Source organism: Loxodonta africana, chromosome 1 (genome assembly GCF_030014295.1).
Source record: "Loxodonta africana isolate mLoxAfr1 chromosome 1, mLoxAfr1.hap2, whole genome shotgun sequence".
Classification (NCBI taxonomy): Eukaryota; Metazoa; Chordata; class Mammalia; order Proboscidea; family Elephantidae; genus Loxodonta; species Loxodonta africana.
The window spans coordinates 118831136-118847421 of NC_087342.1; the positions used below are offsets into that span (position 1 = coordinate 118831136).

At 37.9% G+C, this 16286-nt stretch overlaps 1 protein-coding gene across 1 annotated transcript in view; it reads left to right on the forward strand.

Annotated features, from left to right (window-relative positions):
- FAM83B (family with sequence similarity 83 member B) overlaps positions 1–15502 on the forward strand; it is a 69687-nt gene extending 54185 nt beyond the window's left edge. Inside the window, exons 2-4 of the mRNA XM_003404422.4 lie at positions 689–853; positions 1740–1864; positions 13149–15502. Coding sequence (XP_003404470.2) covers positions 689–853; positions 1740–1864; positions 13149–15444 — 2586 coding nt within the window. The 3' untranslated portion in view covers positions 15445–15502. The remainder of the gene's footprint in view (positions 1–688; positions 854–1739; positions 1865–13148) is intronic.
- Positions 15503–16286: the final 784 nt, after the last annotated feature.

Below are 16286 nucleotides of genomic sequence, written 5' to 3' on the forward strand. Positions count from 1 at the left end.
GATTGAGGTTTGCCTCATTAACATCATAGAGGTAGGATTTACAACACATAGGAAAATCACATCAGATGACAAAATGGTGGACTGTCACACAATACTGGGAATCATGGCCTAGCCAGATTGATAACACATATTTTTGGGGGATACTCTTCAGTCCATGACACTACCCTACAGGCAACCTTGCAATCCCTGATTCACCCTTTACTCAACATACTGTTGAAATGCAGACTTACTTTGACTTAAACCTTATGTGAAAATTACTTAGTGTTATAAAAAAATATATTTTATTGGCATATGTTTATTTTTAATATAGTTTTATTAAATATGTTATCTTTTCACTTATTTCTTCTATTTTAGAAAACTGCACAAATATTTGTGTATATATTTATGTATTTGTAGGTGTTTAATTATTTTCTATTTTATCTAACTTTTAGTAAAAAAAAAAAAGGCAAAGCAATTTATAACTCTCTGTTCAAAAGCAAAACCAAACTCAGTGCCGTTGAGTCGATGCCAACTCGTAGAGACCCTATAGGACAGGGTAGCACTGCCCCATAGAGATTCCAAGGAATGCTTGGCGGATTTGAACTGCCAACCCTTTGGTTAGCAGCCGTAGCACTTAACCACTACGCCAACAGGGTTTCCAACTCTCTGTTAGGTATCTAAAATTGTTTCTCATTCTTATCTTTAACAGGTCATTGCTTTAGTAATGGATATATTTACAGATGTGGACATTTTCAAGGAAATAGTTGAAGCATCAACTCGAGGGATATCTGTATACATTTTGCTCGATGAGTCAAATTTTAATCATTTTCTAAATATGACTGAAAAACAGTGTTGTCAAGTTCAACGTCTCAGGGTAAGAATTCCATGTTTTTTTTTTTTTTGCCTGTTTTTGTTTTTTTTCTCATAAGTTTACTGTATACCTTTGTCATCTCAGTCAAATGTGAGGTATGTTAAGGTATATTACTGCAAAAGTAAAAATCGGGGGAAAAAGTATTTAAGGTTGCATAATGAGTGATTACAGAAGAGTCTCATATTTTTCAGAATATGACTGAAAAAACACAACTTCATGAGGGTTTTCCATTGTGTTTTTTTTGATGGCGGCAACTTAAGCCTCTGAGACTTTGGTACCAATTATAATTAATGCTTCAGGTTTGCATGTACAACCTTAAGTTACTGACTCAAATGATTGTTTGATTCAGCAGGTGTTGCTTATCAAAATCATTTGACATGGTGTTTTCACTTTTGACTTTTCAAAATGAGAATGGATTTTATTGTTCAGTTATGTTAGCATCATGCTACTATAACTCTGAGGATTTCTTTCTGTTTTTGCTTAATTATGGTAAAAATACATATAATAAGACATTTGCCATTTTAGCATTTTTTGCATGTACTTTAGTGGCACTGATTATGTTCATTATGTAGTGCCACCATTACTACTGCCTAAAGGATTTCTTGCAGAAGGAACCTCAGTGATTTATGAAACCATTCTGTGCAACTGTATAGTAATATCTCCTATTTAAGTTATGTTAAAATATCTATTTTAAGTGACTGTTTTCCTTGAGTATTTTATTTTTGAGAGATGTTTTAGAATTTTCTTTTCACTATGTTTTTTGTGTTATTTACAAAATTTATTTCAACTATACATATTTTGGTATTAAGGCTTTATACTGACATATATTTTACTTCTTAAAAAATATCCCCTTTCTAGCCATAATTTTACTTGTTATATATAATTTTAGAATATTCGAGTACGGACAGTAAAAGGCCAAGATTATCTTTCAAAAACGGGAGCAAAATTCCATGGAAAATTGCAGCAGAAATTTTTGTTAGTTGACTGCCAGAAAGTTATGTATGGTTCTTACAGGTAAGATCATTTTGTTATCAGTCATTTAAATAATTTGTCTTAATATCAAATGTTAATATAATCTGTTTAATTCTTTCTTAAGAAGCTCTGAGACCGGAGTTTGAGTTCTGGCTTTGCCTCTAAAGAATGATGAGACCTTAGGCAAATCATAAAAATTTCTTGAGCTTCAGTTTCTTCATTCAAAAATAAAGGGATTGATTAATATCTAAGGTTCCCTACAGCTCTATAGTAAAACTTTCCTTGTGAAAACAGTAAATAAAAAATAGTATGCATTTAATAATAAATGTTCATAAAAATAGCTCTTTTACCACTTTGAAGAACCAGTGGAATGGTTTTCCTTCATTTTAGTATTATTAAGAATCTGATAATTACCATGTTAAAAAAAAAAAAAATCTGTTGCCGTCAAGTCCATTCCGACTCATAGTGACCCTACAGGAGGTAGTAGAACTGCCCCATAGGGTTTCTCCAAGGAGCGACTAGTAAATTCGAACTGTCGACCTTTTGGTTACCAGCCAAGCTCTTAACCGCTGCACCATCAGGGCCCCAGTTATCATGTAGTCACTCTTAAAAAAAAAAAAAACTATTGCTATTGAGTCAATTCCGACTTATAGCAACCCTGTAAAACAGAGAAGATTTCTCCCATAGAGTTTCCAAGGCTATAATCTTTACCGAAGCAGATCGCCACATCTTTCTCCCACAGAGTGTTTGGTGAGTTTGAACAGCCAACCTTTTAGTTAGCAACTGAGCACTTAACCACTGCGCCATCACAGCTCCTCACTATAAAAACCAAACCAAAATGCCCAATTGCTGTCGAGTCAACTCTGACTCACAGGGACCCTATCAGACAAAGTAGAACTACCCCATAGAGTTTCCAAGGAGCAGCTGGTGGATTTGAACAGCCAACCTTTTGATTAGCAGCCATAGCATTTAACCACTATACCACCAAAGAAAGAAAAAAACACATAAGATGATAAAAGTGCCCAGACACTAGACAAATTTACTCAGCATCAGATTGTGTTCTCTGGCATCTTTCACAGCTATCACTGGTGGAATGTTTAACTCTTTTGGTTTGGCTCTTTTACATATTTCTTCCCTAGTCCTTACAAGTTATCTCCAAGGCAGTTGTTTTTACCCCCATATTATAAAGGAGAAAATTGAAGTTCAGATGGTTAAGGGACTTGCCTAAAACCTCACAGCTAAGGGCCAGCTTTCCAGTCCAGGTCAGACTGTCTCCAGAATACAGGCTCTGATGTAATCCTCGCTATGAATCCCACATATCACCCCTGAATGGGATGCACACAGAGGATACATTAACAGGCAGATAAAAACACCAGACAAACATGGGAACTGCTAGGTCATGTGGGCAGGGTAGACTCATTATTAAAGACTGAGTGAAGAAGCCAGGAGAGGTGTGTATGAGGGAAGACACTTGTCTCTTGTCTTCATAAGGAAAAAAGTCCACGAGAAGGAGGGACCGTGTTGAAATAAATGGTCTTGGGCAAGGTACTTAACTTGGTTGAATTTACTTTGCTCAACTGTAAAATAAGAATGTCATAGAACCTACCTCATGTTGTGAGGATTAAATGAGTTAATGCATCCAAAGCCCCTAATGTTAGCTATTATCTTAGGCCTTGTTTTAACTGTTACTATCTGCTAACTTTAAGCTCAGGGACCCTCTTATGAAAGTGCCTTTTGGTGTTCCAAATATAAGGTTGTTAAGGGTGAAAATTATAGCTAGTGCTTGAAATTAATGAGTCCACTTAAAGACTCAAACCCCGGGTTGCACAGTGGTTAAAGCAGTCAGCTGCTGACTCAAAGGTCGGTGGTTCGAACCCACCAGTCACTCCTCAGGCGGAAGATGTGGAAGTCTGCTTCCTTAAAAGATAACAGTCTTGGAAACCCTACGAGACAGTTGAACTGTGTCCCTTAGGGTCGCTGTCAGTTGCAGTTGACTTAATGGCAGCGATTTGGTTTTGGTCTAAAGACTTATTATATTTGTATATGTTCAGGCTTACTTGGTTTTAGAGAGTCTTTAATTGAAATTTTAATTAAAATTGAGATTTTGACTTATAGAATGGTGTTTTATTATTTAAGGACATCATTACCAATATTTTCTATTTTTATTCTTTACTTTTAAGATTATTTTCACCAGTAAATTTACCTCACCTTTGTTTTGCTACCACTAGATATTTATAGGTGCTGTATGTTGAGAGGGAACCCTGGTGGCATAGTGGTTAAGAGCTACAGCTGCTAACCAAATGATCAGCTGTTCAGATCCACTAGGCACTCCTTGGAAGTCCTATGGGGCAGTTCTGCTCTGTTCTGTAGGGTCGCTATGAGTCGGAATTGACTCGATGGCAATGGGCTATATGTTGAGAAGTGTGCTTTAGTTAGGCTCACCCTAGGGGTGCAGTGGTTAAGCACCGGACTGCTAAACAGAAGGTCAGCAGTTGGAACCCACCAGCTGCTTTATGGGAGAAAGATGGGCAGGTTGCTTCTGTAAAGATTACAGCCTTGGAAACCCCATGGGGCAGTTCTACTGTGTCCCATAGGGTCACTATGAGTCAGAATCAACTGGACAGCAACAAGTTTGTTTTTTGTGTTTATGTGTTGAGATGACCATAATTGAGCTACTTTGGAAAACAAGCAAACAACACAATTTCTCTTTCTTTCTTTCTTACTTCCTCACTCACTCACTCACTCACTCACTTACTCACTCACTCACTCACTCACTCACTCACAAGCCACAGGATTTAAGCGACTGCTTATGGAAGTCTTTATGGAATGCTAGGACCACAACTTATAAAAATCTATCAAAACTCTTACCTAACAACTCTATCTTCTTTATTAATTTAAGTTCATTTAAAATACTTCTTTAGGAAATTAATGGTTGTCAACTGTTGTCATGTGTTTTTCCTGATTAATGGTGATAGACCTCTCCTATTGCTAACAAAATTCTAACAGGATCTAGTGGAACAATTATGAACGAATTTCCATCAAAAGTAGTTAAAATTTTACTTCCTTTGGGTTAAAAACCACCTAAGTCCCTCACATTCTAGTATTGCCTTTTTTTTTCTCCCCCTCAAAGGCAAATTCAAATTGCCCTCTTTTTTCATTCAAAATTCTTTGCTATAGGATTAATTGTGTTATAACCTCCCAGTGTTTATGGAAAGGCCTGGAATCTGTACCTACCACAGTGACATTGTGTGACAGCTCACCCATATGGTGACAGTCTCACCAGGAGAATATAACAGGAGTTTTGCCATCACATAATACTAACAGTGATAAGATAAAACACTGTTTAGAAAAAAAAAAAAAAAAAAACATTGCCATTTACATACTTTTAATCAGTGTGTATACAAATAATTCGATACCCTCATTTGACATTGCCCCATGCAAATCTGAGATATTTAGTAAAGCATTTTTCACAAATTTGATTGACAGCATTTTATATACTTTTTTTTGGGGGGGGGGCAGTTTATGAGCTCCATGAAGGTTACCTTCAAAAGATGGATTTCAGTAAACCTAGTGGCTCTAAGGTAGAACTAGAGGATCGTCACATTTAGAGATCCATGCTGCAGCCAGTATGCTGGCCCTTCCGCATCTCCATTACCACTTTCACTTTATGGGCTTCACTTTTGTAACCCCCAGCTGGGAATTCAGAGTATTTGGCCTGTCTCTTTATATGAGAATTTATAGCCACACTCCCAATTCCATGTCTAATATGTGACTGTGTAGTGTGTGTATTTGGTTTGGTTTAGGAGGAATAAGTTTTTTTTTTTTTTAAATCCACATAAATATCTGCATATATTTCTAAAAATGACTGAAAGATATGCCATACAGAATAGTAGTTCTTGTTATCCATCTTTATCCACCCCTAGTTCCTAGCCTCCAGGTACAATTAATCAAATTCTCTTAACTAGTTCTTTCGGTATTTACTCCACTCTGCTAAATAATATGATTATACTGCCATGTCAATTTTAGACATTATCTCTTAGACGTATGGTAGTTGAGGAGAAATATGTCCTACGCTGCTGCCTTTATTGTCCCTTTCTATCTTTTTAGTGGGGTATAGGGAAGAAAATGCATGGTAATCCAGATTTAATGAAAATCTTTTATACTTTCTACCAACATAAATTTCTATTCTCATAAGCCATTTGGAAACCCTGGTGGTGTAGTAGTTAAGCGCTACAGCTGCTGACCAAAGGGTCGGCAGTTGGAATCCACCAAGTGCTCCTTGGAAACTCTATGAGGGAGTTCTACTCTTCCCTATAGGCTCACTATGAGTCAGAATCGACTCGATGGCAACAGGTTTTGTTTTTGGTTTTTGTAAGTCATTTGGAGCCCTGGTGGCACAGTGGTTAATAGCTACGGCTGCTGACCAAAAGGTTGGCAGTTCAAATCCACCACCTGCTCCTTGAAAGCCCTATGAGGCAATTCTACCCTCTCCTATGAGTCTCAATCGACTCAATAGCAGCAGGTATAATAATAACCAACATAAACATCTCTGCCTTTTATTCTTCTTTGTCTTTCATAGTAAAAGTTCATTTATATGCTCATTTCTTTAATCACAGCAAATATTTTTAAGTGCCAAAATATGCCAAGCACTGTTCCAGCTCCCTGGAGATACAGCCCAAACAAAGAAGACAAGAGCCTTGAGCCAAGGGAGCTTTAGTGGGCAGTGGATACCAATGATTAACAAAGGAATCAATACAGAAAGAAGAGAATATCAGATAGTAATAAGTGAGACTGAAGGAATTAGAGCAGGGAAATATGATAAGGCATGATTAGGTACACATTTGGAGTTGAGTGGTCACAAACATCCTCTCTAAGGAGGTAGCAACTATATTGAAACCTGACTGGCAAAAGGAAGCTAGCCAGGAACTATCAGAGGAAAGAAAAGCATTGCAGAGGGAACAGCTAGCGCAAAGGCCTTAAGACAGTATCTGAGAGACTGAGGGAAGTCCAGTTTGGCACACTGGGCAAGGGGAGAGTTAGCCTGGGTGGAACTTAAAAGTACACAGGAAGTTATTCTTTTAGGCCAAGTAAGGAGTTTGAATTTTATTTTAAACAAAATGGAGAATTCTTTGTTAAGAGTATGATATGGTCCAATTTATATTTTGAAAAGATCACTCCGCTGCTGCATTGATTGAAAAATGGACAAATGAGGAAGCCAGAAACCCTTTTAAATGATTGTGCTTCAGACTAGGATGATTGCAGGACAGTAGAGATTTGTGGTAGGTTTTAGAATTAGAGTCAACAGGACCTATTGACTCCAATTAGTCCTGGGAAAGAGAACATTCAAAGACAACTCCTTGTTTTTTGTCTTCATCAGTTGGGAAGGTGGTGGAGCTACGACTAAGTAAGAGTGGGAAAAACAGGATGGGGAAGAGGGAGTAGTGGATGAAGACTTAGGAACTGATCATAATAGGTTTGAAATGCCCATTAAAATTGCAAGTAGAGATTGGGCATTGATTTTAGAGATAAGGAAGTGATCAGCACTGTAAATACAGATTTAGAGGTTACCAGCATATAAGACCAAAAAAACCAAACCCGTTGCTGTAGAGTCAGTTCTGACTCATAGCGACCCTATAGGACAGAGTAGAACTGCTCCATGGAGTTTCCAAGGAGCACCTGGTGGATTTGAACTGCCAGCCTTTGGGTTAGCAGCTGTAGCACTTAACCACTGCACCGCTAGCGTTTCCAGCATATAGATGATATAGATCAGCTAGGGAGACAGAGAAACATAAGTATTCATCCCCAAACCCTGAAGCATATGTCCAGTTTCTCAGATTTACTTATTGAAAATATCCAATCAGCTGTCTTCTTGTTACCTGAAATTATACCACAATAATACTATTTTCTGACTGACTAAAGCAAGGTACCTTTTCCAACTGCCACACATTCACACATAACATATCCTTATCTTTTCAGTTTCTTAAGCTCAATAAAATACTTGGGGTTTATTTTTATTTCATACCAATAGACATCATTGGAAACACTGGTGGCATAGTGGTTAAGAGCTATGGCTACTAACCAAAAGGTCAGCAGTTTGAATCCACCAGGCACTCTTTCGAAACCCTATGGGGCAGTTCTGCTCTGTCCTATAGGGCCTGTATGGTCACTATGAGTCGGAATCAACTCAGTGGCAATGAGTTTGGTTGTTATAGATATCGTTTGAAAACCCTGGCAGCGTAGTCATTAAGAGCTGTGGCTGCTAACCAAAAGGCCAGCAGTTCGAATCCACCAGGCAGGCACTCCTTGGAAATCATATGCAGCCATTACACTCTTTATCCAAAAAAAAAAAAATAGGGTCGCTATAAGTCGAAATCGACTCAATGGCAGAGGGCTTGCTTTTTCTTGGTATAGCCGTCAATTATGAGATTCTTTCTTCTTGTTTGGCTCAACATTTTTCCTTATTATCCAATTTCAATTCTGGTTTGGGCTCTTAGCACTTTATTCCAGTCACATTACTGTTCATAGTAAATTTAATCTCTCATCTTTCAAGAGTATATTACAAACAAACCCATTGCCATCAAGTCAATTCTGACTCATAGCAACTCTATAGGACAGAGTAGAACTATCCCATAGGGTTTCCAAGGCTATAATGTTTACAGATAGATCTGTCTGTTTGACAGATCCTGAGGTACAATGCTGTCAGTGACAGGATAATATCCATATGCCTACAAGGAAGACCAGTTAATACGACTGTTATTCAAATTTATGCACCAACCACTAAGGCCAAAGATGAAGAAATAGAAGATTTTTACCAACTTCTGCCATCTGAAATTGATAGAACACGTAATCAGGTTGCATTCATAATTACTGGTGATTGGAATGCGAAAGTTGGAAACAAAGAAGGAGGAGCAGTAGTTGGAAAATGTGGCCTTGGTAGTAGAAACGATGCCGGAGATCGCATGATAGAATTTTGCAAAACCGTTGATTTCTTCATTATGAATACCTTTTTTCACCAACATAAACGGTGATTATATACTGTAAACGGTAACCTCACAGATGGAATATGCAGAAATGAAATCGACTACATCTGTGGAAAGAGATGATGGAAAAAATCAATATCATCAGTCAGAACAAGGCCAGGGGTCGGCTGCGGAACAGACCATCAGTTGCTCATATGCAAGTTCAAGTTGAAGCTGAAGAAAATTACAAGTCCACGAGAGCCAAAGTACGACCTTGAGTGCATCCCACCTGAATTTAGAGACCATCTCAAGAATAGATTTGACACTTGAACACTAATGACTGAAGACCAGACAAGTTGTGGAATAACTTAAAGGGCATCATACATGAAGAAAGCAAGAGGTCATTAAAAAGACAGGAAAATAAGAAAAGACCAAAATGGATGTCAGAAGAGACTCTGAAACTTGCTCTTGAATGCTGAGCAGCAAAAGCAAATGGAAGAAATGATGAAGTAAAAGAGCTGAACAGAAAATACCAAAGGGCAGCTCCAGAAGATAAAGTATTATAATAACATGTGCAAAGACCTGGAGTTAGGGAACCAAAAGGGAAGAACACACTCGGCATTTCTCAAGCTGAAAGAACTGAAGAAAAATTCAACCCTCAAATTGCAATATTTAAGGATTCTACGGGGAAAATATTAAATGACGCAGGAAGCATCAAAAGAAAGTGGAAGAAATACACAGAGTCATTATACCAAAAAGAATTGGTCAACGTTCAACCATTTCAGGAGGTAGCGTATGATCAGGACCTGATAGTACTGAAGGAAGAGCTGGAAGCTGCACTGAAGGCATTGACAAAAAAACCAGGCTCTGGGAACTGACGTAATACCAATTGCGATATTTCAACAAACATATGCAGGGCTGAAAGTGCTCATTTGTCTATGCCAAGAAATTAGAAGACAGCTTCCTGACCAACCGACTGGAAGAGATCCATATTTATGCCTACTCCAAAGAAGGGTGAGCCAATCGAATACAGAAATTACTGAACAGTATCATTAATATCACACCCAAGTAAAATTTTGCTAAAGATCATTCAAAAGTGGCTGCAGCAGTATATTTACAGGGAACTGCCAGAAATTCAAGCCAGATTCAGAAGAGGACATGAAACAGGGGATATCATTGCTGATGTCAGATGGATCCTGGCTGAAAGCAGAGAATACCAGAAAGACATTTATCTGTGTTTTATTGACTATGGGAAGGAATTTGACTGTGTGGATCATAACGAACCATGGATAACATTGTGAAGAATGGGAATTCCAGAACACTTAATTGTGCTCATGAGGAACCTGTACATAGATTAAGAGATAGTCATTCATTCAAACAGAACAAGGAAATACTGCATGGTTTAAAGTCAGGAAAGGTGTGTGTCAGGGTTGTATCCTTTCACCATCCTTATTCAGTCTGTATGCTGAGCAAAGAATCAGAGAAGCTGTACTCTATGAAGAAGAGCAAGGCATCAAGATTGGAGGAAGACTCATTAACAACCTGCATTGCAAAGATGACATGACCTTGCTTGCTGAAAGTGAAGAGAACTTGAAGCACTTACTGATGATGATCAAAGACTACAGCCTTCAGTATGGATTACACCTCAACGTAAAGAAAACAAAAATCCTCACAAATGGACCAATAAGCAACATCATGATAAACAGAGAAAAGATTGAAGTTGTCAAGAATTTCATTTTACTTGGATCAACAATCAACACCCATGCAAGCAGCCGTCAAGAAGTCAAACGATGCGTTTCTCTGGGCACATCTGCTGCAAAAGACTGCTTTAAAGTGTCAAAAGACAGAGATGTCACCTCGAAGACTAAGGTGGGCCTGACTTAGGCCATGGTGTTTTCAGTCTGCTCATGTGCATGGGAAAGCTGGACAATGAATAAGGAAGACTGAAGAAGAATTGATGCCTTTGCATTTTGGTGTTAGCGAAGAATATTGAATATACCATGAACTGCCAAAAGAACGAACAAATCTGTCTTGGAAGAAGGATAGCCAAAATGCCCCTTAGAAGCAAGAATGCACATACTTTGGCCACGTTATCAGGAGGGATCAGTCCATGGAGAAGGACATCATGCGTGGTAAAGTAGAGGGTCAGCGAAAAAGAAGAAAGACCCTGAATGAGTTGGATTGACACAGTGGCTGTAATAATGGACTCAAGCATAAAAATGATTGTGAGGATGACGCAGTAATGAACGTAGGGTCACTCTGAGTTGGAATCAACTGGATGGCACCTACCGACAACAAAGTTTATAGAAGCAGACTATTGTGTCGTTCTTCCATGGAGGTGCAGGTGGGTTTGATTTGCCAACTTTTTGGTTAGCAGCCAAGCACTTTGGTTAGCAGCCAAACACTTAACTGTTGTGCCACCAGGACTCCTTATGTAGCTATTTGTAATAAATAGTTACTAGAAAAATAAATAAATTCCCTAAACATGTCTTTTCATTATGTTGTTGTTATTAGTTGCCATCAAGTTGATTACAACTCATGTTGACCCCATGTGTGCAGAGTAGAACTACTCAATAGGGTTTTCAGGGTTGAGACCTTTTGGAAGCAGACTGCCAGGCCTGTCTTCAGAGGTGCCTCTGGGTGGGTTCAAACTGCCAACCTTTTGATTAGTAGTCAAGCGCTTAACTGTTTTTGCCACCCAGGGACTCCTGTTTTCATTATAATTCATTAAATTTGGAAACAAATCCTACACAAACTCTCAGCTTTGCTTGCAAGATTTTTCCCACTAATTCATCAGTCTTTTTTTTATAGCTTCTTTACTCCAACCACATATAATCCGTTTTCTATATTCAGACAAAACAGCCATTATTACTTCTTTGCCTATTCCATATGTTTCTTCTTCAGTACAAATTGACCCTCCTACACCTTTCTTTTCCAAACTTCTGGGCATTTAGTCTCTTTCAGAACACAGCTAAACTCCCAGGGATTTTCTCATACTTGGTAACTATTCATTCCTTTTCCTAATGTTTCCCACATATTTTGTATTTATATACATTAGAGACCTATCTTCAGTTGAACTGAAAATTCCTTTAGTGATCACTTTTTTACCATTTATTTTGATAACAGCCTGCTGGCCCACACATGTGCACATAAAGAACATCTAGTAAATATTCTTCTCATACCACGCATTCAGTAGGCATACTAGATAAAATTAAGCATGTAAGAATAACAAGATTTTTAAAATGCACACTGTTGCTTATGGTATTTTATGAATTATAAATTATTACTCTTTAAACTCTTTAAATTTTATCTGCCTGTATTATTGTCATCTCTGTATAAACAGTAAGGTTCTTCATTGTAGAGAATGTCTCCCATCTTTTCTTTTGTGCCATCATATTACTTGACATATAGCATACTACAAATTCATTTCTTTACAGCTCAGTGACTTTGTGTATTACATTATACTAGGTTTTCAAAGCTTAGATTTAAATTTGATATGATACTTCAAAATAGCAATGAACTCTAACTTCTAGGAAAGGGACTGGAAGTTACATAAAGTACTGTATGGTAATTACAAACTTTAATTTTCTAGATATTGTGTTATAATATTAAAAGACTGTGATTGGCATTATGACTGGTGTAGTTTGTGGGGACTAAATTTACAATCCTGTGTACACTGAATAGAGTGAACTCTGCCCTTTAGTGCCTGAGGCTGGTGCCCACAAGTCATCTCTCTGTTTATAGCTCCTGGCACCCTAAATTACGTTTATTAAGCCACAGAGATAACATTTTGAAGGCGTCAGCATTCTTAAAATGCATGAAATAGCAGAGACGTATTTAGCATTATATCATGTTAGAATTAGAAGTAATTGTAGCTATTTTGCTGTCCGTGTCCTCATTCTGGAAATGAGGAAACTGAAGCCTGAGCTCATGTGGCCGCGTAGCTCAGCAGAAGCCAGGTCTTTCCACTTTTCCTCCGATACTGGCTTTTCTACACCCCTCCAGGATGCCATCTGTGAAATATAGTATCATTTTGTATTCCATAAAAACATGGTAGGCAGAAACGCAAAAGGCACATTAAGCTTTTCTTAGGGGTTCTTTGGAATATAAGAAAGTATGGGTGGATTCAAAGCTCGAATATAGTTGTTTTGTTATTTGAAATATGGATATGTATTTAAAATATGAATATTGAGGTGAAGAGACACATGTAACCAAATGATTGAAGTGGTTCTAAATTGTATTAGCCAGAGAAAACAAATGTACTCTCTTGTTGACATTAAATGAGACTTTTTTAAGGCAAATTATGTATCATCATCTACCTTTTAACTTAGCAATATTAAAATTTTCCTTTTTTTTTTTTTCTTCAGCTACATGTGGTCATTTGAAAAAGCTCACCTCAGCATGGTTCAGATTATCACAGGACAACTCGTTGAATCCTTTGATGAAGAATTTAGAACCCTCTATGCCAGATCCTGTGTGCCCAGTTCATTTGCTCAGGAAGAATCTGCAAGGGTGAAACATGGCAAAGCCCTCTGGGAGAATGGCATTTACCAGCATGCAGTGTCTTCACTAGCTTCCGTTTCCAGCCAAAGAAATCTTTTTGGTAGACAAGACAATATTCACAAACTAGATTCCAGTTACTTCAAAAACAGAGGGATATATACTCTAAATGACCATGACAAGTATAACATAAGGAATCTTAGATACAAACCTCATTTTGTTCCAAATTTTAACGGTCCAAATACAATGCGTCAGCATCAACCCAGTCAGTTAAATGAAAACTGGAAAAGACATAGTTATGCTGGGGAACAACCAGAAACAGTGCCGTACCTGTTGCTTAACAGGGCTCTGAATCGAACCAATAATCCACCCAGTAATTGGAAAAGGCCTTCAGATAGTCTCAGTGTGGCATCATCATCACGGGGAGGCTACACAAGCCACCGTAACACACCTGCCCAGAGTTTTGCTGATCGGCTTGCCCAGAGAAAAACAACAAATCTTGCAGAAAGAAATTCCAATGTGCGGAGGTCTTTTAATGGAACAGATAATCATGTTCGCTTTTTGCAACAACGAATGCCAACCCTTGAACATACCACAAAGTCATTCCTGCGTAACTGGAGAATTGAATCCTACTTAAATGATCATTCAGAGGCTGCACCTGATTCAAATGGGTCAGCTCTGGGTGACCATTTTGAGGGCTATGATGGTTCTGAGAATTTGAAAGCCAATGCCCTTTATACTCATTCTCGGCTTCGTTCATCATTTGTGTTTAAACCAACTTTACCTGAGCAGCAAGAAGTTAACAGTTGTACAACTGAATCCTCAAATTCAACAATCATTGGTTCTCAGGGAAGTAATGCATCTAACGAGGTCCCAGACACCCCCACAATTGTAGAGCATTTGGCAGACAAAGCCGTGTCAGACTCAGTCCCCAAGCTCCCTTTGCACTCAGAGGTACCAAAAATGCACACCTTACAAGTTCCCGAAAACCACTCACCAGTCTTAAACCATACTACAAATGGTCATTCAGAGTCCGACAACTATATATATACAACCTTGGGTGCAAATAAGCAAACAGAAAATCTGAAGAACCAACAAAATGAGAATCTGCTTAAAAGGCGAAGTTTCCCATTCTTTGACCACACAAAAGGCAATTTGGATCATGGAAATAGTAAGCAGTATGTATATAGTACACTTACAAGGAATCAAGTTAGACAACCAGAAAAACCCGAGGAGGATTTACTGATAAGTTGTAAAAGCATGCACAATGTGACCCGTAACATGGAGGATGATGATGAAGTTGTCAAGAGAGACCCTCCGAGTAGCACTACTCCCAAGTTAGTTTCCGTTGCTGCTTTGCTTGATGTGAATAAAGAGGAGTCCAACAAAGAACTCACTTCAAAGAAGGAGGTTAAGGGTTCTCCAAATTTTTTGAAAAAGGGATCTCAGAAGTTAAGGTCATTACTTAGCCTTACCCCAGAAAAGAAGGAAAATCTATCCAAAAATAAAGCACCTGCCTTTTATAGAATGTGTAGTAGTTCTGATACTTTAGTTTCTGAAGGTGAAGAGAATCAAAAACCCAAAAAATCAGAGACAAAAGTTGATTCATCTCCTAGAAGGAAACATTCTTCCTCATCAAACTCTCAAGGGAGCCTCAACAAGAGTAAGGAAGATGTAACAATTAGCTCATCTCAGGGGATAAATTCTCCATCAGATGAAAGTAATAAAATAATACATTCTCCAGCTCCAGCTGAAAGCAAGTTCTTGGAAAGGGCAGGGGATGCCTCTGCCCCAAGATTTAACACTGAACAGATCCAATACCGAGACTCAAGGGAGATTAACGCAGCTGCTGCTCCTGAAAGATCATCTTTCCCAAGGTCGAATCCCAGTGAGCTTCTAAGAACTCATTCAATGGATCGGCGAGTTTACAGTCGTTTTGAGCCTTTTTGTAAGATTGAGAGCTCTATTCAGCCAACACGCAACTTGTCAAATACCAATATACACTGCCCAGAAATAAAATCCTCTACTATGAGCAACAATTATGGCAGGTCCAGCCCATTGCTTAATTACAACAGTGGCGTTTATCGCTCATATCAGCCAAATGAAAACAAGTTTCGAGGATTTATGCAAAAGTTTGGAAACTTCATACACAAAAATAAATGAAAAACCATAATTTTAAATGATTATTAAAATACAAAATGAATATGTTGTAAATATTTATCCAAAGAGCACTCTGGACAGTTTTTGTAATGTGCCAATAGGTTTCTGTAATGGCAGAAATTAGATATGATGTATATGTTCAGGAGTGTATTAATGTACAGTACTGTGTGATAAGTTAGTGGTATGTAATTACACTACAAATGGAGCTTCTCTCAAAGTAACATGATTTTTAAATGGTAACAGTAAAAAAAAAAGAAAGTAATGTTTTCTTCAAACTGAAGACCTTTTTAAGTCTTAAAAAGGAATTTTAGTGGAGAGTATATGGGTTTTAACCATTCATTCCCAAGTTCTTTTCTTTTAAAAAAGGATCCATAACAGTATCAGTGGCCTTTTATGTCTTTATGGTGTTTTTAATATCTTCGAAAGTACAAGAAAGTGGGAAGAAGTCTTTTTTGTTTTTAATTAAATTCTACTGGAAAACTTGTTATGTATCATTAACATATGAATATTCCCATGGAGCACATGCAACTGGTTTGGTACCAGAGGTGCAATTTAAATTACATAGCTCAGCACTTTTTTTTTTGCCTAAAGTGTTTGCAAAGTATCAGCCTCAGGTAGTACATCACTGGAATTTATTTACCTGATTCCTTTTAAAATCATCCTGGACATGATTCTTTCCACTCTAAACCCAGCTAGCCTGTACTCCACTTACCTGTCGGCTGCCAAACTTTTACAGTATTTCCTTGCTCCAAATGTATAGCAAGTCAGCAGGAATTTGGAAAACCTGATATATAACATGTTTTATCTCTAACGTAGATATATTTGGAAATATAAATTCCTGCATA